The 27,939-nt window shown below is 45.3% G+C and overlaps 2 protein-coding genes across 3 annotated transcripts in view; one reads left to right on the top strand and one right to left on the bottom strand.

Moving 5' to 3' along the window:
- The window catches only part of LOC144784272 (uncharacterized), a 491,196-nt gene extending 490,298 nt beyond the window's left edge, over positions 1 to 898 (top strand). For both annotated transcript variants that reach the window (XM_078662942.1, XM_078662941.1), the window contains one exon: positions 2 to 898. In XM_078662942.1, coding sequence (XP_078519068.1) covers positions 2 to 65 — 64 coding nt within the window. In that variant the 3' untranslated portion in view covers positions 66 to 898. The remainder of the gene's footprint in view (position 1) is intronic.
- LOC144784273 (uncharacterized) overlaps positions 858 to 27,939 on the bottom strand; it is a 155,871-nt gene continuing 128,789 nt past the window's right edge. The window contains exons 4-5 of the mRNA XM_078662943.1: positions 25,056 to 25,190; positions 858 to 1,798 (exon numbers count right to left, since the gene is read on the bottom strand). Of these exons, the coding sequence (XP_078519069.1) occupies positions 1,358 to 1,798; positions 25,056 to 25,190 (576 nt within the window). The 3' untranslated portion in view covers positions 858 to 1,357. The remainder of the gene's footprint in view (positions 1,799 to 25,055; positions 25,191 to 27,939) is intronic.

Below are 27,939 nucleotides of genomic sequence, written 5' to 3'. Positions count from 1 at the left end.
GACGCCCCCAGAACTACACAACCATCGAAATGAACAATCAAAGAGAGACCTCGGTGGACTTTTGATCAGCCTGGAAGATTTGTGGTGAATGATACTGGTACTCGTGTTTGACGTGACTGGAATACAGAACTGAAACGAACTAAATTACTCCTCAGTTCTGTACACTGAACTTTTTCTTGAGGAAAAAAACCATCTCAAATATTATTTTTATACGGTGCACTGGGAGAGACTGGATGATTCGCTCCAGTCCCTTCAGAAATTTTAGAAGGCGAATGAGGAAGGTACGAGGTGAGACATTGAGGTTTTCTGGCTAAAGTTGGGGAATGTGTGCTCCGAGCACCCGTCGCCCTTCCTAGTGATAATTCAAGGGGAGTCTATTATGTGTTCTCGATGCCCCTTTACTGGACATTTTCAATGTTGCAATGTACGCCAAGTATTTTTTGTATATAGAACAATACATTTTAATAATATCTGTGATCTATGACCGAAAACTACTCAAGGAAATCTCAAGGGCCCTTTCACTGTGGATGTTTTAGCCCTGTAAGCGCTCCAATGGCCGACAGGCAGTCTTTTACAGCCTATGCCTGGCTTGCGTCATTATGCAGTTATGCGCCTGCTCTATGCCATCCCGGGCTTGTGTAGGCTGAGCAAGGATATTATCGGCAGCACTGACGAGAATCATAAAGCTGGTGCTGGCCAGAAGTGTCATGGGGGCTTTCTTCAAGCGATTCGTTTATTCTGTTTGACAGTCAAAGATTGTTATTTTCATTTTTAAGAAGGAACAAAAATAAACAGTACAAAACAAAGAAAATATTAGTTGATGCAAATTGTGGACCACGAATAACCGTAGAAGCAAATTACAAAGTTTCATTTTTTAATAAAACTCTTTCACAACCTGGCTTTGACCTTGCTTAGTGATTCAGGAAAAATATCAGTCTCTCCCAGAGTCTTCAAGGGTCTGTTTGTTAACTAAAAGGATAAGAATTTCAGAGCAAGGCATTATGACCAAGTCCAACCCTGCTAATTTCGGAAACACCCCTGTACAGCATAAAAAATAAACCCCACAGCTGCTAGTGCTCTATTTTTGTTTTAATGAAAAAATCCTTCACTCAAAAGAGAGGCCCAGTCCCAGCCCACAAATGGCAGGTTCAAGTAACCATCATTCTTCTTAAACACTTCACATATAAGACCAGAAATGCATCAGAGAACAGCTGTTTGTAGCTGATACAGTATAACTCCTCTGTTCTGTGAAAGCACCACGAGGCCCTTTGCTTCACTCCAGAAATATACGTATTAGAGTAACCCTGGTAACATCTACATTGTGAGGTGGTCATTATAATATCAAGCTGTGTGACGGTCAAAGAAGCTCCATCTTGAACTGTCCAAAGCTAGGCAGGGCCGGTGTAGCTTCTGACATGTTGCCATAAGGAAGGCAGGCTTGGTTGAGTGGTGACTGGGCGTGGCAGAGCTGTTGCTGTTGTTGCTGCTGTTGTTGCTGCTGCTGTTGTTGGCCAAGCATGGACGTCATCTGCTGCAAAGTTCCAAGCACTTCCTGCTGGAAACGGTGCTGCTGCTGCTCATGCTGGCGTTCCATGCGATTCTGTCTTTCTGCCATTGCATGAAGGGCCTGTGTCAACTTTTGCACCTCTGCATGCACCACCTCCAGTTTCTCCGCGATTGCTTTTGAGTTCCCCACAGGCAGAGACTGAGGAAACGGCTGCCCGCTCCAGTGGCTGTTCTGGTTGGTCATGGAACAGGCAGTGCCAGTTCGGATGGTCTGCGTACTGGCATCAGTAATCTGTGGGGAGAAAAACAGATATGCATTTCAAATGTTACACATCTACCACATGATGACTCAAAATATTTACCAGCTAAAGAACATAAAATGTCTAATATGCATGCAGAGTTTCCTATTCAGCCACAATGGCCCAAGCAATGCTTCTTGACTATCCGGTCCATTTTTCATTTTTTTCTTACAAGAGAAGTTTCCATGTCTAATATCACGTCTAACTCCGTTAATACGCTTCCCACTGTGATGTTCAGTTTGTAAAACTTCAGGCATGTGTAACTTCTGACTATTTCCTGGTGTGATTTTCAAAACGAAATGAGTATTTCACACATTACCATTTCGTCTGTCATTTTTGCCACAGTCCTTACACACATATGGCAAGCCGTGGCCCAAGACAGACAAGGCCCAGGCTCAAAACAGAGGAGGTTGTTCCACTTATCCAACTGTAGATACACCTGTAGTACCTTTTCGCTGATGCTAGCACGGACACCTACAAATCCCTCCCTCCATCACAGGTCCTCCTGTTCTTTTCTGTCTACATCATCCCACAGTGATTAGATCAGCAGAATAATTTGAGTCGCACAGCTGGGGTTTTGAGTATCACTGAATTCATGGTAGTGTGCACATTGTGGCCGGACCTGAACATTCTTGCTTATCTCAAGGCAAAGAGAACAGGTCATCCAATCAATAATATCAAGTAAGTTCTTGCATCAGACGACTTGTAGAATGGCGAGCCCAACAATGTTTTTTTCCCTATGTGTTTGTTTTCCAGCAACGAGCAGGCACACAAGAACATTTACATCTTAACACAGAACAAAACAGTGGTTGAAGAGGGGTTTGTTAGTCTTCACTTACAAAGATGTTTTTTCATCATGAACCTATTCTATATTGAAATGCTGTACAATGACTCCCAACAATGGAATATCGCCACCTCAGAGCACAATACAGCAAGGAATTTGTAAGGAAACGTTAAATTACAGACCCGAGATGAAATGTAAAACAGGGTACTATTATCACAAAATAGAGGTGGAGGAAATGCTCCAGTACGTCCTTCCAACAAAAAGCTAGTATATTACAAGGTACGGTGCTTATAAGATACACCAAAGTATCACAGGGGAGATTGTTTCCTAGATTTTAGGAAAAAGCTCAGCCTTTATACACATTTATACATAGCAGAATAAGTGGAAAAGCCGTCCTTTATGGAAGAGGTTGCCTCACACACATAATATTGTCATGCTTCATCATCGGCATCCTCTCCCCCCACCCTGGTAAGATGGTACCACCAAGGGGGACTTAACTTCCTCGAAGACTTGGAGGTAGGAGGGAGTTCTTTAATAAAACTACTGTAAAAAACAGGATCCAGATAGTCTAAAAATACATTCGGGTTTCTCGGTTATCCCCTTTATTAGGGAGGACTCTAGGTATGTCTAAAAACACTGTATCAGGAGGGTAAGAAGAGCACAATGATTCAAACGTTCCGTTGGCAAGGAGCGGGAATGGTTAGGTCCCCGGGCGCGGTGGTTCTTTTGATGACTGTGTGACTACAAAGGACACCACCCCCTCCCTGACCAAACTTCTGGTATCCCCTAACGTTTAGGGTTGACCTACTGAGTCGATCCTAAGAAAACTCAGGTAGTATTCACCTGGGTGCTTTAGTTGGTAATGAAGGTGCATTGCCTTATAGGATAGTTTGAGCCTACTGCCTAAATTTAGGGATCCTAGAGCCCTGATCAATACCCCAGACCGGATAGGCTAGTTATTGTGGGCAGAAACATGTTGGCTAATATAAGATGGATTTGAGTCATTATTCTCTTCTTACTTGCCTGATGCATTGTTTTTAGACATCATCACTAATAAAGGTGTTAACCGAGGGACTCTAAGCGTGGAGAGACAGGATTCAACTTTAACTAAACTTTAAAATTTGGCTTTAAGGAATGGCCAAAGTTAAACGATTCCAGGCACAGGGGCTGACACTGAGAAAGTCCTTCCACCAATCTTCACTCAATTGAATTGGGTATAGTTAAGTGTCTGGTCAGCAGGACATAGTGTGTCACAAGGACAATGATGTTTAAAGCAATTAAACATAGAAGTAGGTCTAAGGTTACTGATGCTTTTATGACTAGACACATAGATTTAAACAAAATATACTGTCTTAACAGGAAGCTAATGTAAACTGGCCAGTGCGGGGAACCTATGATCTAGTCTAGTTAAGTCCCAAAGCAATTCTTGCCATGGCTTTCTGAATTAGTTGCAGTCTGCAATTAGAACTCTCTGGGAGCTCTAAGAAGAGAGCCTTACACTAATCAATTCTGGATGATACAAAGACATTATCTCCCCCGTCCATTTTTCTCATCCCAGTCTTTACGTCATGGGGTTTGTCTCAATATATCGACCGACTTTACCTATCCCTCATAAAATAAGAAAAAAAGTTCTTAAAAGTACTATGACCTAGCCGTTGTAATGACCTAAGTAGGGACCCGCCTTAATCACTTGCTTTTAATACTGTCTTCTAACAAGCAATTGGCTGTCCTAAGCATCAAAACCAAGTGATTTTTATTTGCATATCGACTGCATATTTCCAGGACTAGCAGGCCTTGGCCCCCAGTCCTGGTCACAGGCAAAATAGCTTCCACTCCTCACACATTGTATCTGGCTGCTGGGCAAATTACAATGTTTGGGCTCTTAAGCTTCCCTTCTTATATTTCCAGGTGGGTACACTCCATGCTACAGGGTAATTTGAGCCTCTTCCTTTTCCAGAGGGTTGGAGATGGTTCACCAGATTTGTGAGAATCCGAAGATGCATGGATTCTTTCTCAATCAAGTAAAATCTCAACTGGAACTAGCACAGAGCCCACAGTTCATAAGAGCAAACTTCAGAACAGACCTAGAAATGGTGTTCTTCTCTCCTCAACACAGAACAAGTTACATACTCATCTGACATCTCTTCTGGACCACTGAAAATATTTTGCACCTGTTTGTTTGTGGGTGCCAGTACAATATTGAGGTATAGTTCCATATTGTATGTTTGCCTCACTTATTCTCTTGGATGCTCATTTAGATGTTCATCTTCATGTGTCTTCCCAAAAATCTTTATTTTTATGTTCAAGGAATGCACTTTCAGTTCTCTTCCAGGGGATCCTCATCAATAGTCATAAGCACTGAATATTCCCGCCCATGTGCGGGACCCCGGAAACAATATAAGAATATATATGTAAAAACACATATATCTAGCTCCACATATATGTACATACATATATTATTTTTCTCATACCAATGCAGCCCCAAAAAGAGGCTAACACAATGTAAAGCCTTGTACATGTACTGCAATTATAAAGGAAACAAAGAACACATTAAATCAAATATCCTTTGAATTTTGTGTTTTAATGAGTAAAAACACTCAACAAAAACTGGCACTGTGCCTTTAAGCCAGCCCTGAACCCAGGCTTCCCATCATGCCTCAGGGGTGACAGTTAGGTCAGTTGTTCTTTCCGGCTCCTTCTGTCAGGACCCTGGTTAACAGCGCCCACCTTTTTTTGACTTTCTGTCAGAATTACTTGGTGTTTTCTTCAATTTTTTTATCTCACTCGACGGGTTTTTACCCTAGAGAGATAGTTATACCTTTTTTGGGCTCAAAAAAGGTTAATTTTTTGTCAGAAATGCCTAAAGCTCTTTTTGACACCTGTCCTGCCTGTGGGCATAAGAAGGCTTGGTCAGATACACATCCTGTGTGTATTCGCTGTCTACCGGACTCTCATGAGGTAGCATCTTGTGTCCACTGCCAGTCCTTGTCATCCAGAACTATCAAGGACAGAGAAAGAAGCAGGATTTATGGCCTTTCTGAGAGAGGTAGGTCTCCAAAGAGACTTATGAAGCGGTCAACGTCGAAATAAGTTCCGACCTGCTCTCCTTCGGCGTCGGGATCGGCGTCGAGGTCTCCAACGACGAAGAAGGTGAAGTCTTCAGCGTCGAAAGTCAAGAAAACTCCGCTGCCGTCAACCGGGCGATGTGCAGCGTCGAGAGAGAGGTCACCGTTGAAGCAGGGCGGCTCAACGTCGAGACCTCCATCGTCGAAGGCTCAGGTAGAGTTTTCGACGTCGAAGCCTCCGCCGTTGCCGGGTCATCGGCACTCAGCGTCGAGGCAGCCTCCGTCGTCGTCGGGCTATCGACGCTCGACGTCGAGGCATCCTCCGTCGTCGCCAGGTCATCGGCGATCGTCGTCGAGGCAACCTCTGTCGTCGCCAGGTCATCGGCGATCGACGTCGAAGAAGCGATCGACCTCGAGGCATCCTCCGTCGTCGCCAGGTCATCGGCGATAGACGTTGAGGGATTCTCCGTCGACGATCCATCGACATTCGACGTCGAGACATTCATCTTTGTCGAAGGACCATGGTAGTTCGACGTCAAAGTTTCCTCCGTCGGCGTCAGACCATCGACGCTAGACGTCGAGGCATTCACAAACGGCGGCAGGACACTCGCCGTCGAGAGATGAGCAAGGTTCGACGGTGGAAAAGCCTTCACCCCCTCGGAAGTCGACATCGAGGCATGGAACTCCAGTGGTTCAGCCTCAGCCAGTGGCCCAGCAGTCTATAAGGTCGTCTGGTTCTGCTTCAGCTGCGGAGGATGACCAGGGCTCGCAAGTGAGTGACAATCACGCTGCCAAGCGGAAGAGGGCCCCAGAGCAGAAAGACTCTCGCAGTCGCTCCAGGTCTGCAGCTGGTTCAGGTTCGGACTCTGGCCCGGATGTAATTATTTATCAGTCCGGCAGCGAGGAATCCAGGCATTCGCTAAGAGATGCAACAATTCTGTCACATTCTCCAGTGAAAGGTTTAGCGCAAAAGTCGCCTACTGTCAGACTTTCACCGAGATGGTGCAAGCAACTTCATCATTGGGCTACGGACAAGGAGACAGCGTATCGGATGCAGCAACCGCTCTCTAGGCCTAGAGAACGGTCATGCTCTCCGGTGAGGCAAAAAGAAAGATCTCGCTCTCCAGTTCCCCAGAGAGAAAGATCACGTTCCCCAGTTCGCCAGAGGGAAAGATCACGCTCTCCTGTTCGCTGAAGGGAAAGATCACGCTCTCCTGTTCGCTGAAGGGAAAGATCACGCTCTCCTGTTCGCCAGAGACAAAGATCACGCTCTCCAGTTCGCCAGAGGGAAAGATCGCGCTCCCCAGTTCGTCAGAGGGAATGTTCGCGCTCCAGGGTGCGAACCAGCAGGCGTAGATCTCGATCAAGAAGTACAAGGAGAGACCGAAGAACTCCTTCCACTTCTTCTTCCTCGACCCGCTCTCACAGAAACTACTCTCCTACCCTAACAGACTCTCCTTCAACGAGGGTATCTCCAATTGATGATATCTTCACTTTTCAGGACGTACTTGGTAGGGGAGCTCTTAAGCTGGGAGTTACCTTAAAAACTCCGCAGGTCAAGACCTCAATAATTTTTGAAACACTACAGCATAGGTCTGCACCCAAACCTCTTCTGCCTTTGGTGCCGGGGATTATAGAGCCTGTTATGGACGTCTTCTTAACCCCAGCGACGGTCAAGGCGGCTCCGGCAAGGATTCTTAAAAAGTACAAATCTCCAGAGGACGATCCGCTATTCCTCAGAGCTGATCCTCCCCGCACTCAGTGATTATTGCGGCGGCGAGGAAGTCCAATGCAGTCTCCTCATCCTCCACTGTGCCTCCGGATAAGGACAGTAAGGTGCAAGACTCGTGGGGAAGGCGGGTCTGCAATACATCAGCGGCTTTTCTCAAGGTTGCCAATGCGGAAGCCCTCTTGGGGCGTTATGACCGATCCCTGTGGGATTCTCTGCAACGTTTTGTGGAGAAACTCCCAGCAGAGGATCGTAAGGACTTTGAAGAAATCCTCCTGGAAGGCAGTCAAGTCTCCAACCATGTGATAAGCGCCGCAGCGGATGGGGCTACCCTAGCCGCTCATGGGTATGCTCATGGGGTAAAGGCAAGGAGGTCATCATGGTTGCGCCTCACGGCGTTAAAACCAGCAGCACAAGCGCGCATATTGAACTTGCCTTTTCAGGTGCTTCGTTGTTTGGCACAAGTGCGGACGAAGAAATGCAGCGCATGAAGGCAGAGCTGGAAACTCTCAAGGCGGTGGGTCTTGAGAAGAAGGCGTTCAAGAGGAAATTTCGCTCCTTTAACAAGGGCTCTACAAAGCAGCGGGTTCAAACCCCGAACTGGCAGAAGAGCCATGATCAGCAGGGGCAACAAAAAGCCCAGTACAAAGGCAAACGTATTTATAAGGGAGGAAATAATCAGCGCCAAGGCAACAACACCGGCAAGGCTCAAGCCAAGCAATGAGTCGTCTCTTCCCCCAGCGCCGTGGACCACTCCAGTGGGGGGAAGCCTGGCAAATCATTTGAAAGAGTGGCAAAGCATCACAAAAGACAGATGGGTGTTGTCTACGCTTCAGAATGGGTACTGTCTTCGTTTCAATCGTCTGCCTCCACCGGTTTCCCCGATGTCAACATCAAATCATCAGCTGCACCTACTGCAAAGAGAAGTCGCCACTCTACTCGAAAAGTCAGCTATCGAGAGAGTTCCGGTCTCTCAGAGGGGAAAAGGAGTGTACTCCCGTTATTTTCTGGTCAAGAAAAAAGGACAGAAGGCAGAATACAGACCCATCCTGGACTTGCGAACACTAAATCTTCACGTCAGAAAGGAAAGATTTCGCATGTTGGCGCTTCACCAAATATATCCACATCTCAGGAAGGGAGATTGGATGTGTTTGCTGGACCTTCAAGATGCTTATTTCCATGTTCCAATACACCCCAGTCACTGAAGATTTCTTCTGGTTCAGGGTGGGGACCTCTCACTATCAGTTCAAAGTCCTACTGTTTGGTTTGAAGTCGGCCCCTCGGGTGTTCACGAAGTGTGTTGCAGAGGTGGCAGCTGCTCTACGCCGCAGAGGGGTCTTCGTGTACCCATACTTGGACGATTGGCTGGTGAAAGGTCCTTCCCCAGTCAGCGTAAGAAATCAGTTCCAGACTTGTATACAGCTCTGCCAGAGACTAGGGCTACATGTCAACTTCGGAAAATCAGTCATTCAGCCCAACCAGAGGATCCACTTCCTTGGAGCTCTGCTAGACTCCGAAGCAGGAAAAGTGTTTCCTTCGGAGGAGTGACAATCATCAATCGCCCTGAAATGTCATCTGATTCTTCGCGACAAAGCTCAGAAAGTGCGCAGGATTGCCTCCCTGCTAGGGTCGATGGCGTCTTGCATCTTCCTGGTCCCGAATGCCAGACTTCGAATGCGTCCTCTTCAGCAGGATCTGGAGGACAAGTGGGATCAGCAATCGGCTCGCTGGGACGATCACATCACCATCTCAGACGCAGCTCGAGCTTCTATTCCGTGGTGGACGAAAGCTCAGAATATGCAGGTGGGAGTCCTGTTCCACCAACCTCCCCCTGTGCAAACACTGATCACGGACGCTTCCCTTCTGGGCTGGGGAGCGCACATGGGCCCACTACAGGTGCAAGGTCAGTGGTCACTCAAGGAAAGCACTTATCATATCAACATGCTGGAGCTGAGAGCAGTACACCTAGCTCTCAAAGCGTTCCTCCCCTCAATCCAAGAGGCATCTGTGCTAGTACAGACGGACAATACCACCACAATGTACTATTTAAACAAGCAGGGGGGAACGCGCTCCCGGACGTTGTCGTTGGAAGCGCAGAGGATCTGGCATTGGCTTCTGGCTCGCGGGCTGTCTGTCACTGCGGTTCACCTTCCAGGAGAACAAAACGTGAGGGCAGACGCTCTAAGCCGTCATTTCGACGACAAAGAAGACTGGGTTCTTCACGACGAAGTGGTAGAGGAACTTTTTCAATCCTGGGGTCGTCCCACCATAGACCTGTCCGCGGGCGGCCAAAACGCCAAATGCCGAAGCTTCGCCTCCAGGTTCCACTGGCCAGGCTTGAGAGGGAATGCTCTTTTGATCGACTGGTCAAAGGAATTTGTGTACGCCTTTCCACCTCTTCCGTTGATTCCGAAGGTGGTGAGCAAGCTAACAAACTTGTGCACAACAATAATTCTGATTGCTCCCGATTGTCCGAGGCAGTGGTGGTACACGGACCTGCTTCATCTGTCAGTGACTCCTCACAAGAGGCTACCATGCAGGCCGGACCTGCTGTCCAAGATGGACGGGAGGGTCTTCCATCCCAACCTTCCGTCACTGAGCTTGGCAGCATGGCTCCTGAGGTCATCCAATACGGCCATCTAGGATTGCCAGAGCACTGCATGTTCATTCTGAAAGAGGCAAGGCGTCCTTCCACCAGACATTCGTATGCATGCAAGTGGAAGAGATTCAATATGTGGTGTATACAGAATAGTCATGATCCGATCAAATGTCAAGAAGAAGCAGTTCTTCCTTATTTGTTGTATCTGGCTAAAGCAGGTTTAAAATGTAATTCCATCAAGGTGCACCTAGCAGCCATAACGGCTTATAGGTGGTCACCTTCTCAAACCTATTTTTTCCAGCTAGCATCTGTCAAGGACTTCCTGCAAGGGTTGAAAAAAGTGTACACTCCAGTGCGTCCTCCTTCCCCACCCTGGGAGTTGAACCTGGTGCTATCAAAGTTAATGGGTCCTCCTTTTGAACCCATTCACAACGCTACTTTACAACATCTTTCATGGAAAGCGCCTTTTTTGGTGGCTATCACGTCAGCTCGCAGAGTGAGCGAGATTCAAGCCCTCTGTGCATCAGAACCCTATACGGTGTTCCATCTGAATAGGGTGGTGCTGCGGACGCATCCATTTTTTCTGCCTAAAGTGGTGTCAGATTTTCATGTAAATCAGACCATTTCTCTGCCCACTTTTTTTCCCAATCCCTCTACTCCAGCTGAGAGGGCTCTGCATTCTTTAGACCTGAAAAGGGTTTTAAAATTCTATCTTGACAGGTCTAAAGTTATTCGTCATTCTGATCATCTTTTCGTTAACTATGGATCGATCAGGACAGGCCATGCTGCCTCAAAACGTTCCATTTCCAGATGGATCGTTTCATGTATTAAACTTGCTTACCAGCTGGCGCAAACACCCCTGGGATTCTCTCCCAAGGCGCATTCCACCAGAGGAAGAGCTGCGACTGCGGCTTTTCTCAATAATGTGCCCATGTCTGAGATCTGTAAGGCGGCGACCTGGCGGTCCGTCCATACATTTACCAGACATTATTGTCTTGATTCTGACACGAGAGCAGATACCCAAGTAGGCCAAGCCTCCTTGCGGAATCTGTTTAACAGCCAGTCTGGGCTGTGATGTTGGGTCTTTTAAGGTAAAAGATGTACTTCTCATTTACCTGCAGGTGGTTGTTGGGCTTGCTATTCTATTCAGTGCTTATGACTATTGATGAGGATCCCCTGGAAGAGAAGGATAAGTTACTTACCTGTAATCCTAGTTCTCTTCCAGGGGTATCCTCATCAAAGTCATAAGCAACCCACCCGCCTCCCCAGGTAAATGAGAGTTGTACGTTTTTTTGTATTTGTATTTAGCCCTGACATCAGGGTTATGCAAAGAACAACTGGCCTAACTGTCACCCCTGAGGCATGATGGGAAGCCTGGTTTCAGGGCTACCTTAAAGGCACAGTGCCAGTTTTTGTTGAAAATGCTTTCATTTTCTATGTTATTGCTTTTCAATGCAGCCTGAGACTAACAATGTCTTTTTTGGAGTAATTTTCAGGAGTTATGAGTGTTTTTACTCATTAAAACACAAAATTCAAAGGATATTTGATTTAATGTGTTCTTTGTTTCCTTTATAATTGCAGTACATGTACAAGGTTTTACATTGTGTTAGCCTCTTTTTGGGGCTGCATTGGTATGAGAAAAATAATATATGTATGTACATATATGTGGAGCTAGATATATGTGTTTTTACATATATATTTTTATATTGTTTCCGGGGTCCCGCACATGGGCGGGAATATTCAGTGCTTATGACTTTGATGAGGATACCCCTGGAAGAGAACTAGGATTACAGGTAAGTTACTTATCCTTCTGGATTCTTCCATTTGGCCAGCATCCTCCAAGGGCCTTCACAAACGTTTTGACCCCTCTGGTGGATACATTCCACGCCACAGGTTTGTGTTTTTTCATACTTGCATGACTGCCTATTTTGAGCCTGTTCTCTTTCCAGAGGATTGGAGGTTGTTCATCAGGTTGGCAAGAACTTGAAGATACATGGATTGGTTCTGAGTCAAGTGAAATCTCACCTGGAACTAGTACGGAGCCTGCTGTTCATAGGAGCAAACCTCAGAACTGACTCAGAAATGGTGTTCCATTCTCCTCAACAACAGAATATGTTGCATTCTCTAATGACATCCCTTCTGGACCAGTCAGAATTTGATTGGTTGATGAGGCCAGGATGAAATGCAGGTATATCTCCAGATCGTATGCTCGTTTATCCATTGGTAATCCACTTTCTGTCTCACTGGGACAAAAAGTCAGAAAATTACAAGGCAACAGTTCCTGTCACCCTCTCATATCCATCAGGAATTCCAGTAGCGGCTAGACCAATCTGACCTCCATGGATGCATTTCTCTGGGCCTATCCCTCTTCCACTAGTTCTTTTCACTAATACCAAGTGAGCCTCTCTGAGGGAGGAATCTGTTGGGTGTTTGGAGTCTTTGGAGCAGTTAAGACACTTGTCTAATTAGAGAAAATTGGTTGCAGATCTCTAAGCTCTCCTCTTCTTGCTAGTCAGATCCAAAGTCAGGCAGTGAGAGTGCGGTTACCAGGGAATGGCAAGCGTTCATAGTTTAGACATACCAGCTTAGGGAGAAGTAGGCCAACATCCCATTCCTCCAATATTTACCAAGTTTGGGACATTTGTAAAGGAGGTTCAGTAATGTGCACACAGCTTCATGCCCACACCAGCAGGAACTGCTTTTAGATGTATCCACTTAGAAATTGTTTCAGGCTTTATGTGCCAGGGTTGTACGGCATTACAATGCGGGCTTTTACTCCGCATGCCATTACAAAGCAGTTTTTACAACGCAAGTCGTTACAACGACTTGCGTTGGGGGGCGCTGAATAGTGGAATAGTTTAATTTTCTAGTCCAACTCCAGCCCACGTTGACAGTAGGGAATGTGTTGGATAGAAAATTAAACTATTCCCTATCCTACAGCGCACTCCAGCGCAAGTCGTAACGACTTGCGTTGTAATAGCAGCATTGTAATAGCAGTGCGGGGTAATGCCCGCGTTGTTATGGATGTTTCCCTGTACCAGTACATGATTAGTGTGTACTACATTTCTCGCAGTTGAACATTCAGTGTGAAGGACTGTGCCCTATCATCATACAACTTCCCCCACTCTTTGTGTTGAAGGACATTGCAAACTCACCCTCCCATTGTCTCTGACCAGGCATTTTGACCTCTGAGGGATACTCTGTTAGAAATTTAGATTGTTGAGATCAGGCCTTTGTCATGAGGACCGTCCTTGAACCATTTTTCAAATGTTGTTAGGGAAGAGGAAGCTCCTGCCTCCATTGAGGGATGGAGTACTCAGTGTCTAACTTAAGTATGGGTGTCTCGCTCAGTGTTTGGTAGAGTGTTTTGCCCCTATTCAGTTCTTCAAAAGATTATCTGCCCATTATCAAACAGTTGTAGGAAGCTGGCTCTGTATATACTATACCAAAATGAGGTGTAGTGTGCACAGGGTGCAGTGGAACCCCAAAGGTAGATAGAGGTTAAAGTAGATAGTTTGTTACTCTAGATTTGTGGTAGTGTGGGCGAGCAGTAAGGCTGGCTATTTTATTTCTAGAACCAAGCCAAGCCTGGTGCAGGTAAGTGAAATAATACTTGGCAAAATCTTATGCAGTGATTTACAGTTGAATACAGGTTAAAGTGCAGTTGGTTGAATTACAAGTAAGTCAACAGTTCAACATTACTTTTCAGTTACTTTACAGATTACTTCATACCTTACTTTTTAAGTTACTTTTGCTTATCAGTATGATATGCCTAGATATACTGAGACATTCCCTAGACGAAAGGTTAGTCCTTCACTTTTAGAACATTGCAGTTTTGTCACTGTTTCATACAACTCTATTCTGCTACATAATATTTATCATCCCCCTGGTGACCCTCTGCCCTTTGTAGATGAACTGTCTGACCTACTTTCCCAAGCCTCGATTTCCGACTTCAATAACATCTTCCTCGGAGACTTTAATATTCACTGGAACAATAATAACGACCCCTTGATTATAACCCTCAATGACCTCCTTGACGGTACTGACTTAATCCAACTTTGCCATTCTCCTACACATGACAAAGGATCTACGGTAGACCCCATCATCACTAGCAAAGATTTAGCCTCCCTCTCGCACATTGTCCCCATTGATTGGTTGGACCATCACCTTATCATCTTCACGATCAACAGTGTTACTCCTCCCCCTCCCCCAAAAACATTAACTATATGAAATTAACTAGAAATCTTCACCTTATTGCCCCAGGCGAACTGGAGACTAAACTTAAAGCTAAACTTCAACTTCCTCCTCCCTCACAAAATGCTAACGATATTACTGAATACTACAACAAAACAATCATCGAGGTCCTTGACCAAATCGCCCCAGTCAAATTAAAATTGCAAAAAAACCTCCCAGCCAAATCCTGGTTTAATGCTGAGCTCAACACAGAGAGACGCGCGCTTAGAATGACCGAGCGTTCTTGGAGACAACACCCCTCCCCCTCTAACCTCGCCCTCCTCAGATCCACAAGGAGTAATTACAAAAAACACATCGTTCATGAAAAGGCCTCCTTCTTCCGCGCTCAACTCGGTCGAGCCAAGAATAGACCCAGGGAATTATTCAACACTATCAAAAATCAATCTGCTTCTGCCACCCCCAAGTTGATCGCTACCACCGAAAATTGTGAAAAAATTGCGAATTTCTTTTCTGAAAAAAATGGCAAGATTGATGCAACCTTTGCTTTAACTCCCCCCCCCCCCGCAGTGCGTCTCACCCCTCCATGTCCTCCCACCCATGCCGCCTTTCTCTCCCTCGCCCCTTCCAGATCCTGCTCTTCTCCCACACACGGTCGCCCCTCTGGATCTTTTCCTCCCTAGCCCAAAGCCCAAAAACAATGCATATTGGCTTTATTTTAGTCCAGTTACCAAGCGAGAAGTCCTCAACGTCATCACTAAGCTCAAACGCTCCTCTCATACCTTGGACCCACTCCCCGCCATCCTCGTTCAAGACTTAACGCATATCATCACTCCTTATTGGACTACCATCATCAACTTCTCCCTGGCCACGGGTTGTGTCCCTGTTTCCCTCCAGCTTGGCCAAATCTCACCCATCCTCAAAAATGCTACTGCTGACCCTTACGACCTTAACAATCTACGCCCCATCTCTAATCTACCTCTCCTTTCCAAAGCCCTCGAGAAATGCGTCCTGCTCCAACTGGACAAACACATTGACTCATTCTTCCTTCTGGATGTATTACAGTCAGGCTTCCGAAAGGGTTGTAGCACTGAAACTGCAATGCTCAACATTGTTGATGATATCCATCACTCCCTCGACAAGGGGGAGGCTTCCCTTCTCATCCTTCTTGACCTTTCTGCTGCCTTTGATGCTGTCAACTACTCTGCCCTACTCAATACCCTCAATGTTCGGTATGGCCTGTTCTCGAATGGTTCACTTCCGTCTTCCAGCACAGATGCCAACAAATCAAAATCAGCAGTTGCCTCTCTAAACCTATGCCTGTCTCCCTGGGTGTTCCCCAGTGGTCTATCCTCTCTCCTTCTCTATTTAACCTCTTCATGGAGCCCCTCACCCTCATTCTAAAGAAGGCAGGTATCAATTACCACCTCTATGCAGACAACACCCAACTTTACTTTAAAATTAAATCCCATGCAGACATTTTGCACCTCAATGATACCCTGACTAAGATCCAACAATCGTTCCATCACAATCACCTGAAACTCAACCCTAAACAAACGGAAGTCATTCTCCTCGCCCCTAAAAACAACTGGCTCCCCATTCAACACTGGCTGTCTGACCTCAATGCTCTCAACTTCTCCCTAGCCACCTCTAGCTTAGTCAAATCTCTCGGAATAAGCATTGACCAAAACATCAGCCTTTCCCCCCCCCCACATAAAAAACGCAGCGAAAGGCGCTCTCTTTTCACTACTACACCTCAGAAAAATCAAACCCTTCATCCCTGTTGAGGACTTTAAATATGTTGTTCAATCATTAGTACTCTCCAGATTAGACTATGGTAACCCTTTGCTCGTAGGTACACCTAAAGTCCACCTAGCCCCAATCAAGTCGGTCCTTAACCTAGCGGCCAGGCTTATCTCCGATTCCAAGAGGTTGGATCACATCTCCCCCATCCTTAAAGATCTACAATGGCTTCCCTTGGATGGCAGATCCATCTACAAGAACGTGTGCATTACGCATAAAGCCTTGCAACCCCAAACCCCACTCTATCTCTCTCAAAAACTTCACAAAGCAGGCTGCTCCAGAGAATTGAGGAGCACCAATGCCCTCATTCTGGTTCCTCCCTTGGTAAACAAGAAATCTACCCAATCACGCTCTTTCTCCTGTAATGCACCCACCATTTGGAACTCTTTCCCCAAAGATCTATGTTGCAACCCCTCATACTTAAGCTTAAAAAAAGATCTCAAATGACACCTTCTCCTCAAATACCGGGGTCCTTAATCCCGTCACCTCCCAGGTGTTTCACAACCTGCCCCTTATAGTGCCATGTTGCGCTCTGCACTATACCTGACCTGCCTCCCCCGCCTATCTCCCCCACATATACCGCTATCCTCCTTCCACCTGTTCACTTTTATTCACCTCATACACCTACTTGTTATCTTCTCTCCTTTCTCCCTCCCTGGCTCCACTGTACCCCATTCCTTCTCCCCACTACCCCTGGCCAACCATGCTTGCACAGAGATCCAATTCCTAGTTTGGTACTAAATGTTCCTGCCTATTTCGTTGATTTTGTATTTATTGTTCTTTACATTTTGCTTATATATTTTGCTTTTCCTTTTTGTTCGAATGTATTATTGTATTGTGCGCTCTTGTCCTTCTGTAAAGCGCTCTTGATACCCTTGGGTCTAGCCAGAGCTATATAAAACCGTTTAAGTAAATAAAATAAAATAAATAAATAAACTCCACACTTAGAAGAATTTTCAAGGAAAAACAGTCAATGCAATCCTTTGGAAGGAAATGAAGTTACCGGTTTGCAGGTAAGTACTTATTTGTGGGAGTTGGTATTCTGGGGTTAGAACCAGGGTTCCCCCAGGGTCGAGGATGCGCACTCAGAACACCCTCAGCGGCAGTAGGGCGGCCGGGTGCAGAGTGCTGAGGCCCAATGTTATCCGATAGGGGGCCTCTGATTGGTGGCTGCTCATGAGCAGGCAACAAGGTTGTGGGAGCAAAGCTCCTGGTGTTAGGCTCAGGGCAAAAGGGGATCAGAGTAAACACCCAAAGTGCACCCGGAGGGGCAGTTTTGGCATTGGGTACCCTGTTGATTTCAATGGGGATTGCCGGTTTTGGATTTTGGCTGCAGGCTCGGTCCAGACAGACTTCCAGGAGGAACCAACAGCTGGGCAGGTAAGTTGTTGAGCTTGGAGAGGTAGGCGCACCTCGGGTTCTCTTCTCCAGGGCGCAGGGTGGCTAGATGCAGGGGTGTTTTTTGAGGTTGGATTTCACCTTACCCGGCCACTTGCGGTTGGGGGGTGTCTCCGTGCAGAGGCTGCAGGTGATGTCAGGGAGTCCTTGAGGCAGGGAGTCCTTGAGGGGTCAACCCTTGGTGAAGTCGGACTCTGGAGTGCTGGGGGACCTCGATGGGACCGGTGGGTCACTCGAACTCTGGCCATAGGTTCAAGGTGTTGGGTTTCTTTGTCTTCAGCAGGCTCTGAGTCTTGCTGTGAAGATTCTTTTGAACAGATCTGCTGTTCACAGGAGATCTGGTCTTAGTTGAAGGCAGTCCTCCCTCCCAGGGGTTCTGGAGGTGGCTTGCTGCAGGACAATGCAATTTTTGGCGCAAGATCTCTAGAAATTGAAGACAGATCGGTAGGGCGGGGCCAAGTCCGTTGTTTTCTGTAGTCTCCTTTGCTGGGCGTCTTCTTTCATCCTCCTACTTTGTAGGTCGCTGTAATCTGTCTTCTTGGTTCAGGGCTGCCCCCTAAATACTTTATTTAGCGGGCACAATCCCTAATCCTGATTGGAGAGTGCCTGCCATCTCCTAGATGGTGGGCACTGAAGAGTGGACTTCACTTCGCCTCCCCCACCTGAGGGGTGGGGTTGGCAAAGGTGGGCACAACTTCTGGGATGTGCTCATTTTTCCCACTTGTCTTCCTGCCGAAAAGCAGGGGAGACAGGAAGGGGGCCTACTCCTGATAGCAGGAGAGGCTGGGTGTCGCATTACAAAGGTGGCAAGGCCTTTGAAGCTCCCCTGCCACAGATGGCTCTTCCTGGCCTGGGGGAGATGTGACCACCTCCGCCCAGGAAAGGCTTTGTTTCTGGCTCAAGGAGTGAAGGCTCGCACCCCAGGGGTCCAGAAACATGTCTAGTTGTCGGCAGGCTTGTGTGACCAGTCCGGGAACCCACCAGAGGCTGGTCATTTTTCAGGGGGCATCTCTAAGATGCTGTCTAAGTGCATTTTTCATTACATCCCACACTAGCATCCGTGTGGGTTTAATGTGCTGAGAAGTTTGATACCAAACTTCCCAGTTTTCATTAAAGCCATTATGGTGCTGTGGGGTTCGTAATGACAAATTCCCAGCACCATATACTCTTAATGGCATTACTGCACTTACAATGTCTAAGAATTGGTCTAGACACTGTAGGGGTACAGGGCTCATGCACCTGTACCCTCATCACTGGTATAGTGCACCCGGCTAGAGCGGTGACTGACCTATGCCAGGGCAGTGGGCTGTAGGCATGGCGCAGAGGGTTGTGTAAATAAACAACAGAAGAGTGAAACCGAAATGAATGAACAGCTTGCAGGAGGAGTCACTCTTGTTTATAAAAGAACCCTCACTCACCAACCTAGTTGGTGACGTGTCATCATTGGGTTTCAACCAGAGAGGCTGCGTGCCTCTCTGGTGTGCTACGACGCCTAATTACAGCGGAGCGGGTTTTTTTGATTTTTTTTGTGGAGGTGATGGTGCAAACAAGGTTAAAATTCCCATTACTTGTCCTGTAGTATTTAATAGTGGAGAAGTAAGGCAAGAGTAAACAATTAGTGAGGTGGATGTTTTAAAAAACTGGATAAATTGACCAGTCACATGCAAAATAATAATGAAGTGTGGTCTACATGTTTCAGCCTCCTAACCCCCGTAGCGAGGCTTTCTTCAGGACCAAGTGTCACGGCGGTATGCACCCCCCCTCCTGCACCCTGACCTGTGACATAGAAACCGCACAACTCACAGTTACTGGGGAGCCCTCAAAATTCTTGAAAGCAACCTGTACCTTTACACACACACACTACCTTTGCAGGCTACGTGTTTTGGTGCAGAACAAAGTGACGAGTCGACATGGCACACATCACTGTGTGCCATGCCGAAAAACCACTGCCCTAGCATAGATCAGCCACCCCTCTAGCTGGGTGCACTATACCAGTGGTAAGGGTACAGGTGCATGTACCCCGTACCCCTACAGTGTCTAAGCCAATTCTTAGACATTGTAAGTGCAGTAATGCCATCAAGAGTATATGGTACTGGGAGTTTGTCATTATGAACTCCACAGCACCATAGTGGCTTTACTGAAAACTGGAAATTTTGGTATCAAACTTCTCAGCACATTAAACCCATACTGATGCCAGTGTGGGATTTAAGGAAAAATGCACACAGAAGGCATCTTAGAGATGCCCCCTGAAAAACGACCTAATACTAGTGTCCAGGCTGAGTGGCGGCTTACCAGCTGCCACCACCAGATATGTTTCTGGACCCCTGGGTTGAGAGCCTGCTCCTCTTGAGGGTCAGAAGCAATGCACATCCTGGGACGAGGTGCCAAGCCTCCTCCCCCAGGATAGGCAGGGTCCACGAAGGGAAAGCTTCAAAGGCTTGCCACCTTTGTGAGCTTCCCCAGGCCTTTTGCTACTTCCAGCAACGGGTCCCCACCAGTTCTGACCCCCACTTTAGGCGGGAGAATCGATGGGAAAACTAAGTGAGGAAGAGTGGTGTGCCCACCTTTGCCAAGTCCACCCCACAGGTGGGGGAGGCGAGGTGAAGACCTCTCAGTCCCTGCCATCTTGCAGATGGAGGGACCCAGCCAACCAGAGTGAGGCATATACCTCCCTCCCACTGGAGGGTGGCATAATAGGGGGTGTACCCATCCCAAGGAAAGGACCCATTGGTCGGTCCCAACCTTTAATTACCTGTAACATCCCTAAATCTAGAATTTACGAGCATCCCCGAAGCTTGCCTCCTCAGACAAGCACCAACTAAGAAGAAAAGGAAGAAGAACCGAAGAAGCCATGCCAAAGATATAAAAAAAAGAAGAGGACGCCCACTGACTTGGCACCAAGCCCTACTGGCCAGTCCCCACCTCGAGCCTAAAGAAGCGAAATCCCTGTGTGTCCTGTAGCCAGCAACCTCAAGAACCCCGAGGACCAGCCCTGCCTTCCACAGAAAAGACTCCATCTCCCGTGAGCACCGAATTTGCTCACCAACAGACTCTAGCTCCGGCCAAATCTGCGAGTCTGCACCACTCTGCACCTGACGCCCACGGCCCAAGTTTGAGAGGTCCAAAACAACGAGGGGGGCTCCCCGGCGATCCTGACCCAAGATCTGGTAATCTCTGACCTGCCTCAAATCTACCAGCGATGCCTGCAGCCTCTTTCTGGAGGGTCCCCCCCGACCAAGACCAGAGCTGGTAAGGAAAACCAGACGTCTAGAGACACCCCACAGCCCTGCGTGGCCCAACCAACGGTGTCCCAGCATCCCCAGCTATCCCAACTTACCTCTCCAACTGGCGGTCACCTCCAGAATATCTTCGTCCCCAAGCCTGCAGTCTTTGTTGAAACCAGAGAATCCCCATTGAAATCAACAGGACACCCGACACCAAACAAGTACCCTGCACCTAGCCGCCCCTGCGCCGCTGCAGATGTACTTTGGGTGCTAACTCTGATCCCCCTTTGCCCTGAGCCTAACACCAGGGGCTTTGCTCCCACAACCGAGTGGTCTGCTCGTGAACAGCCACCAACCGGAGGATTCCTATCTCCCATTGGATAACATTGGGCCTCAGCACTCTGCACTTGACCGCCCTAGTGCCGCTGAGGGTGCTTTGAGAGTGCATACTTGACTCTGGGGTAACCCTTGTTCTAACCCCAGAAACTGAACCCCAAAGACTGAGTACTTACCGGCTAACTGATAACTTCATAGGAATACACTGACTGTTTTCCTTTGAAAAATGTTCTAGGTGTGCAGTTAATTTGTATGAAAACCTGAAAAACTACAACTGTGCAAAACTGAGTTTACTTGCCTTTTCTCTAGGAAATGTCCCAGTGTGATATCTAGGCATATCACAATGAGGAGAAAAAGTAATCTGAAAAGTAATTTCAACATTTTAACTTACCTGTATTTCACAACCATCTGATGAAGCCTAACTGCTAGCCCACACTACCACAAATAGAGAGTAAGGAGCTATCTAATTTTACCTCTGCCTACCTTTGGGGTTCCACTTGACTCAGTGCACACTATGCCTCATTTTGGTATAGTATGTATAGAGCCAACTTCCTACAATTCTGACCAGTTAAAGTAAGAATGCCATTAACATGTGGTGGAGATATTTTTGAACAGTGAGGACATACATAAGGAAGCCCTTTTTATTTCCCACAGATAATATATGGTGGCTGGAAGTCACAGAGTTACATGGAAACTCTGCGACATTCTGTGGAATTCCATGAGCGGTTGGAATTCGGCTTGTTGCACTGCTTGTGCTGATTTTTACCACTGGGAGCTTGTTCCATGCTCCAAAATCATTGCGAATGGCACCATGCGGTGTGCGAGAGGGCACTGTTTCTTTCTACCGTTCGAGTAGGTTTTCTACTGCCTCAACCGCCCACGTTAAAAAATCTCGCAGGGAGGCATTCAAGCACCCGAAAATCACCCTAGGGGATGCTAATTATCGCATGTGAACTTATTGTTGGTGAGCCTCGCATGAGAAAAAAACCCTGCCAGATGCATTTTGATGGAACTCTGTTCTAAGCGGAACATGGAGTGGGCAAAACTCTGTGAACTCCTCCAGAAAAGTGGAATGATTTGCCACCTTTCTATGCAGACAGGTAAGCAAAATGAACTAATAATTGAGGCTATTAACTACAAATATCACTTTTGTATTTTGAGAGCATATCTTCAATAGATCTAATGGAAACCATTGCACCAGCTTTATTTACAGATCTCGATAAAGTTCATTGCGTCTTAGTAAACAATTTATCTTAATCGGATAAAGAGGAAAAAGTTATGTAAAATGTGGACACAGATCTAAAAGGTATGGTTTTATTATATCTATGCAAATTAAATTTATACTATTCACTTTATATATCAATAATGTCAGAAAAAATAGAACATATATGCTTGTCTCCACAGCACAAGCTTAAGAATGTTTAGCATCCGGTCCAGCATCCCCATTATTTGCAGAGTTCCCCAAGACTCTTCACTGTCCTTAATGCTGTTTAAACCCTATGTGCAACCTTTTCTGCGGTTCACAGTGGTAATGCTGTAGTTGAATACTAGAGAGTTATCTGGCAGACTACTGTGGGTGTTGGAAGTATGTTTCACTCTGTATATGAGGATGTTTAACTGAAATGAATGAGGCAGATATTTGAGAACTCAGTTCCTAAAACACTAACCATAATATTTCTATGACAAAAAGAAATCCCTCATATTGTTCATTTACTGCAATATCCTCTGTAGTGGATTATTTTCAGTTTTACAGCTTAGATTCAATCAAGATGGGGTTCAGATGGGCCATACTTGTGTCCCAAATACAGAATGTTAGTGTTCTGGTTGTTCATTAGAGCTCTGTGAATAAGCTTTAGTGCATCACTAGGCAGTTAAATGACTTCTTCTGGTGCTTCTGGTGTAGGAAGTACACGTTTCTCTCTGCATGTCATAATGATTCACTGGCAGGGAAGAGAAAGATATTTGAAAACTCCTTGAAATGTGCCCTCATTTTAGCTTTTTATAGCACTAGCCATATTTTCGATGACAAAATGAACCCCATTGTTGTGTTGTTTTACTGTTGTCTCCGCTGTAGCATATGCATTCAGTTTTACAGCTTTGATTCTGTCAAGATGGCATTCAGGTACGCCACAATTTTGTCAGAATACAGAATGTCAGCACTCTAGTTGCTCATTAGGGGCCAGATGTATGACCATTCACTTAGCGAGGCGCAAATTGCATCAGAATGTGACTCGCAAAAGTGAATGTACCACAGTGTCTCAGACACTGTTTGCGATTCCCAATGGGGTCGCAAATTGCATGCCTCATTAATATTCATGAGGCAAGCGCAATTTGCGACCCCATTGGGAATGGCTAGCAGTCCCAGGGATGGTCGCCTGCTGAGGTCAGCAGACTGCCATGAATAATTAAATAAAGCAGTTTTTTCTTTTAAATGCAGCCCGTTTACCTTAAAGGAAAACAGGATGCATTTAAAAAAGAAAAATGAAACTTTCAGTTTCAAATTTTACGGGCAGGCAGTGGTCCCTGAGACCACTGCCTGCTCTTAAAAAATATTTTTGCAAACACTCACCCCCCTCCAGGGGACCCCTTCCTGTTTGCGAGTGGTTTTCCACCTACTTGAAGTAGGTGGTAAATTGCGAGTGTTTTGCAGTCGCAAAACAATGGTACATTGCATTGAGACTCACTATTAGGAAGGGACGCCCATTACTAATCGCGAGAGTCACAACGCTATTTTGGGAGTCAGTGACCCTTTTTTGTGGTCGCAAACGGACTGATCTCCTGTTTGTGATGGCTAAAAAAGGTCTTAAATCTGGCCCCTAGAACTCAGTGCTAAAACTGTAGTAGAACACTAGGGAATCAACTGACAAGCTGCTGGTGGTGTTGGAAGCACATTTCACTCAGCAAACCAGACTTTTTTCTTCTAACAGTGTTAAGAAAGATATCTGAGAACTTGTAGAAAATGTATCCTCAGTTCAGCTTTCCAGAGCACTAACCTTAAATTCACTGGATATTGATTGACAAGCTGCTGCTAGTGTTGGAAGTACGTTTTACTCAGAACATCAAACTTTATTCTTACATTGCTGAGAAGAGTGTATGGACATATAGAAAATGTGCCTTTGTTTATTGAAAGTTGATGGGGCTGAGGTGGGGCCAGTTGCATATGAGTCCACAGTATGTGCAGCTGGGTGGGGGGTATTGCGCAAGTTTACCTGCATTCCAGGCCAATGGCCCTGGATTGCAGGCAGAGCTTGGGTACAGTCTGTTGCATTTTAGTTGGTGCCTCTGGAAGGCTGGATGGGCTTTGGCGGAGCGAGTCACGTGTCAGGTCAATGTCTCAATAGGCTGGAGGTTCAAAGCAAGGGTAATTCGCAAGTCAGTGGATATATCTTTTTTTCTATGAATATTTTGGAAAAATTGGGATGGCGTGCCAGCTAAAACTGATTCAAGGCCACATTAAAGAAAATAACAAAAACTGACTGCCGACAGTGAAAAAGTCATATAAGCTGACAAACACCGAGAGAGGCTAACAGAGGAAAAGGGACTAAATATGAATTGGGGGCAAACAAAGACTGACTGGCATACAAACACATCCACATACAGAAAGTGAGTAGACAATCCAAAACAGAAAATGAATTGCACACAGCCATCATAACCATATAGTGAGATAATGCCAAAAGAGAAATGCAAGCATACACAGAGCAGTGCACTATGACATGCACTGAAGCAGACTGAAAAGACAAGAGTGAAGAAAAATATCAATCAGTGTATTCAATTGGTATATTAATAAAGTTTTTTTTCTATAAAAAGGAAAATAGGCAAGGAATTAAGCTGGGAGAAGCAAAGGAGGTTAGAGAGAGAGATAGACAAACAATGAAAAGAAGAATAGAGACGAGACTGAAACAAGCACAGAAACTATAATTAAAGCAGACCAAACCAATATATTTACAAAGCAAGATAAGCTCAAAAGATAAAGAAGGACAGATATGCATCCTACACTTCATGGACCTGTAATCAGTATTCACAGCATACATTATCCCAATTGATATACACAAGGAGTCACCTCAAGGGTGGAATCACTATTTGACAGTGACAACAAAGGCATGTATTGATGTTTGTCTTACATGTGTTCCCATGCTCCGAGTAGGTGGTAGAGGGGCGTGGTTCATCCGTGGAGACTGATTAGAGAGGGGTGCTCCAACCAGGTATGGAAGCATTGCAGTAGAGCCGGACATAGCCTGTCCATTTTGGATATTCACCTGGAAAAGAAAGACCAACGTCGGGTCACACTGACCTCAAACAAAGCTCCACCATTAGCAAAAGAACCCTCTACACATTCCACCCAAAACTACAGTCACTTTTACTTTAACCTTACTATCAAACCTCTCAATTAAATTTCGAGTTTGTCTTTTTTAGATACATATGCTGCTCGAATATTGTCTTATGTCAATGGAGGATCCTGGAACACTTTGTCTAACTTAGAGAAAAATGTTCTAATCTTTTGAAATTGTTGCAGTGACCATTAAGATAAACCCCATCAACAATAAGATTCTGAAACAGAAAACGAGCAAAATAGTAATATAGTGCCCACATGTCTGCTTTCAAATGACTTATTGGCAGGGGAACGTGGTTGCTTTTTTGAAGCCTACAAAATTCTGTCAAGGTGAGAATTTCCTGACTTGGCGATTTTAAAATATTGTTAACCGTGTTTGCCATTTAATAATGTGTATTTTTCCTCCATATTTTATCCATATCCATATTGCGGCTTTTACTTTTACCTCAGAAAACTTTATTCCAAGTTTGGTCTTCTACATACAAGGTATTGTGCAGTATTTACTTCCACTTACCAAAGATTAGTCCTAATCTCTATAAAGAAATATATGTTTTCCAATAAGATATCCCAAAATAAATTGTTATATTGCGCACTATGGGGTTGTTGGTAGAGTAATGTCTTCCTGCCACTCGAGTATCATTAAACACACAAATCAGCTTGGCCTTGACTCTCTCAGAGACATTTATTTTCTAAATCTTCAGCAGTGAAAGACTTACGCTAATCATTCAGTGCAGAAGACTCTTTTCAGTATCCACCAGACCAAAGTATAAATACCCAAGTAGGCTTCTAGGCTTTTTCCATTTTCATTCTACGAAGATCATCTTCACCTCATTTGATTGTAAAATGAGAATTTGGAAAGCTACCATGCTCAGTAATCGGAGCATATGTATCCACACTGATCTCTGTCCAACTTACTTGTCGTTTATCTCCCACATGAATGTTTACAACCTAGGGCTTTAAAGTGCATCTTGTCTTACAGAAAAGATAAAATCAAGTTCTCAGAAAAAATACCCATTCCACGAGGAATCTTTGTGCTGCTTTAGAATAAAATTATAATATATAAAAGAAGAAGCTGTCCAAAACAACTGAGGTAGCATAGTGCATGCCCGCAGCAGCAGCAGAGAAAATAGACTAAGGAGGAAGAAGCAGATGCCACGAAACAGTTTTGCTTGCTGTGCTGCAGCAGCCTTCTGGTCCACTGAAAAGCATAGTTGTCCTCCCAGCCTAAAGAATTACTTGCAGCAGGGTAGTTCTTGGATCTAAACAAAAACTATGTACTACTCTCCATTAAAATGTCACCAGTTTTGAGTGCCAGGAGTAGTCCAAACAGAATTTTAATATCCATTCTCCTGAGGCAAAGATGAGGCTTTCTTGAGCTTCTGGTAATTTCACCCATGGAGGATGCTTATGCTTTCACGACTTAGGTTATAAAACATACTTACTTGGGAGTTACGACAAGAGGGAGTAATAGTTCTAAAAAATCCATGCAATTAAAACATGACATAGTTGCTGCAAATCACCAATGGGAGAAAGCGGATTATAGGCTGGAACTGACCCAAAATTTAAAGTAGTTTAAAGTGAAGGGAAAAGGCATGCAAAAATTTGTCAACCCTATTCCCAGGAATACGGTAAGAGCTGAAAGGACGGTAAATATGACAAGCAGAGAAAAAAGGTATGCCAAAAGTAACAGGACAGCTATGGTAAGTTGCAAGGATAACACTAGATAATTTCAGTGAGGATTGTTATGTCTAAATGGGAGACGATCCCAAACCTGAGCGTAAAGAAAACACAATTATCAGATTCCGTAAATTTGCAAATTTGAAAGACATAAGAAACATTACAATGGAAAACACAAGAGTTCAAATAAGAAATGCAGAGTCTCCAAGAACATGGGGAACGTTTAAGTCTAAAATGTGGGTTAAAGGCAAGAATGAATTTCTGTGTCCGTTCTAGGTCTGTAACATAAATAGTGAATTTAATTGCACAAACCCCTCCAACCCACCCTGCCAGGCCAACTCCATCAGACAACAAGAGGGAAGAAAGACCAAATTAAATCTGACTATGAACCTTCTCCCTAAACAAAACCCAGTCCGAAATCTCAAAATTGAAAATTGAAGACTCCAATAGCTTCAAAGGGATAGAGAGATAATTGGCCAAATAATGCCAAGAAATGTAGGCAGATACAAATGATAGCTGCAATGTTGTAATCGCAGTCAATATAAGGCGGTCATGTCTGAGCATATCCTGGATCTCTTTTTGAGGATAGCCCACTTGGAGTGAGGCATCTGTACAGGCTAGATAATCTTACCATGACAGGCATGTCATTGATAAGCCTCTTCTTTCTCTGATGAGCATAGAGGCAGCTAAATTGCTTTAACATAATTCTTAAGATTAATGTGTTATCTGGATATGTCAGGTGGGTAATTATGTCCTATTGGATATTTTAGAATAAGACTGGCTATTTTCTCAAATTTTCAAACAAAAACAACAAGTGGGTTTAGCTGGAAAAAGAAAAGTAGAGATTGAATGTTAATTGTATAGGTTGGGCAAAGGAAAGAAACGACATCAGGTCAAATATAAGCCTGTACCTAAATGTTTTTTGGAATGTGAAGGCAATTTAAAGCAAATTATTTTTTAGATTTGAGAAGTGGTCTTAAAGCCAAAAAGAGGTCGAG

This window comes from Lissotriton helveticus, chromosome 10, assembly GCF_964261635.1.
Source record: "Lissotriton helveticus chromosome 10, aLisHel1.1, whole genome shotgun sequence".
Lineage (NCBI taxonomy): Eukaryota > Metazoa > Chordata > Amphibia > Caudata > Salamandridae > Lissotriton > Lissotriton helveticus.
The sequence above is the reverse complement of the archived record's forward strand: the minus strand, read 5'-3'. Positions and strand labels throughout refer to the sequence as shown.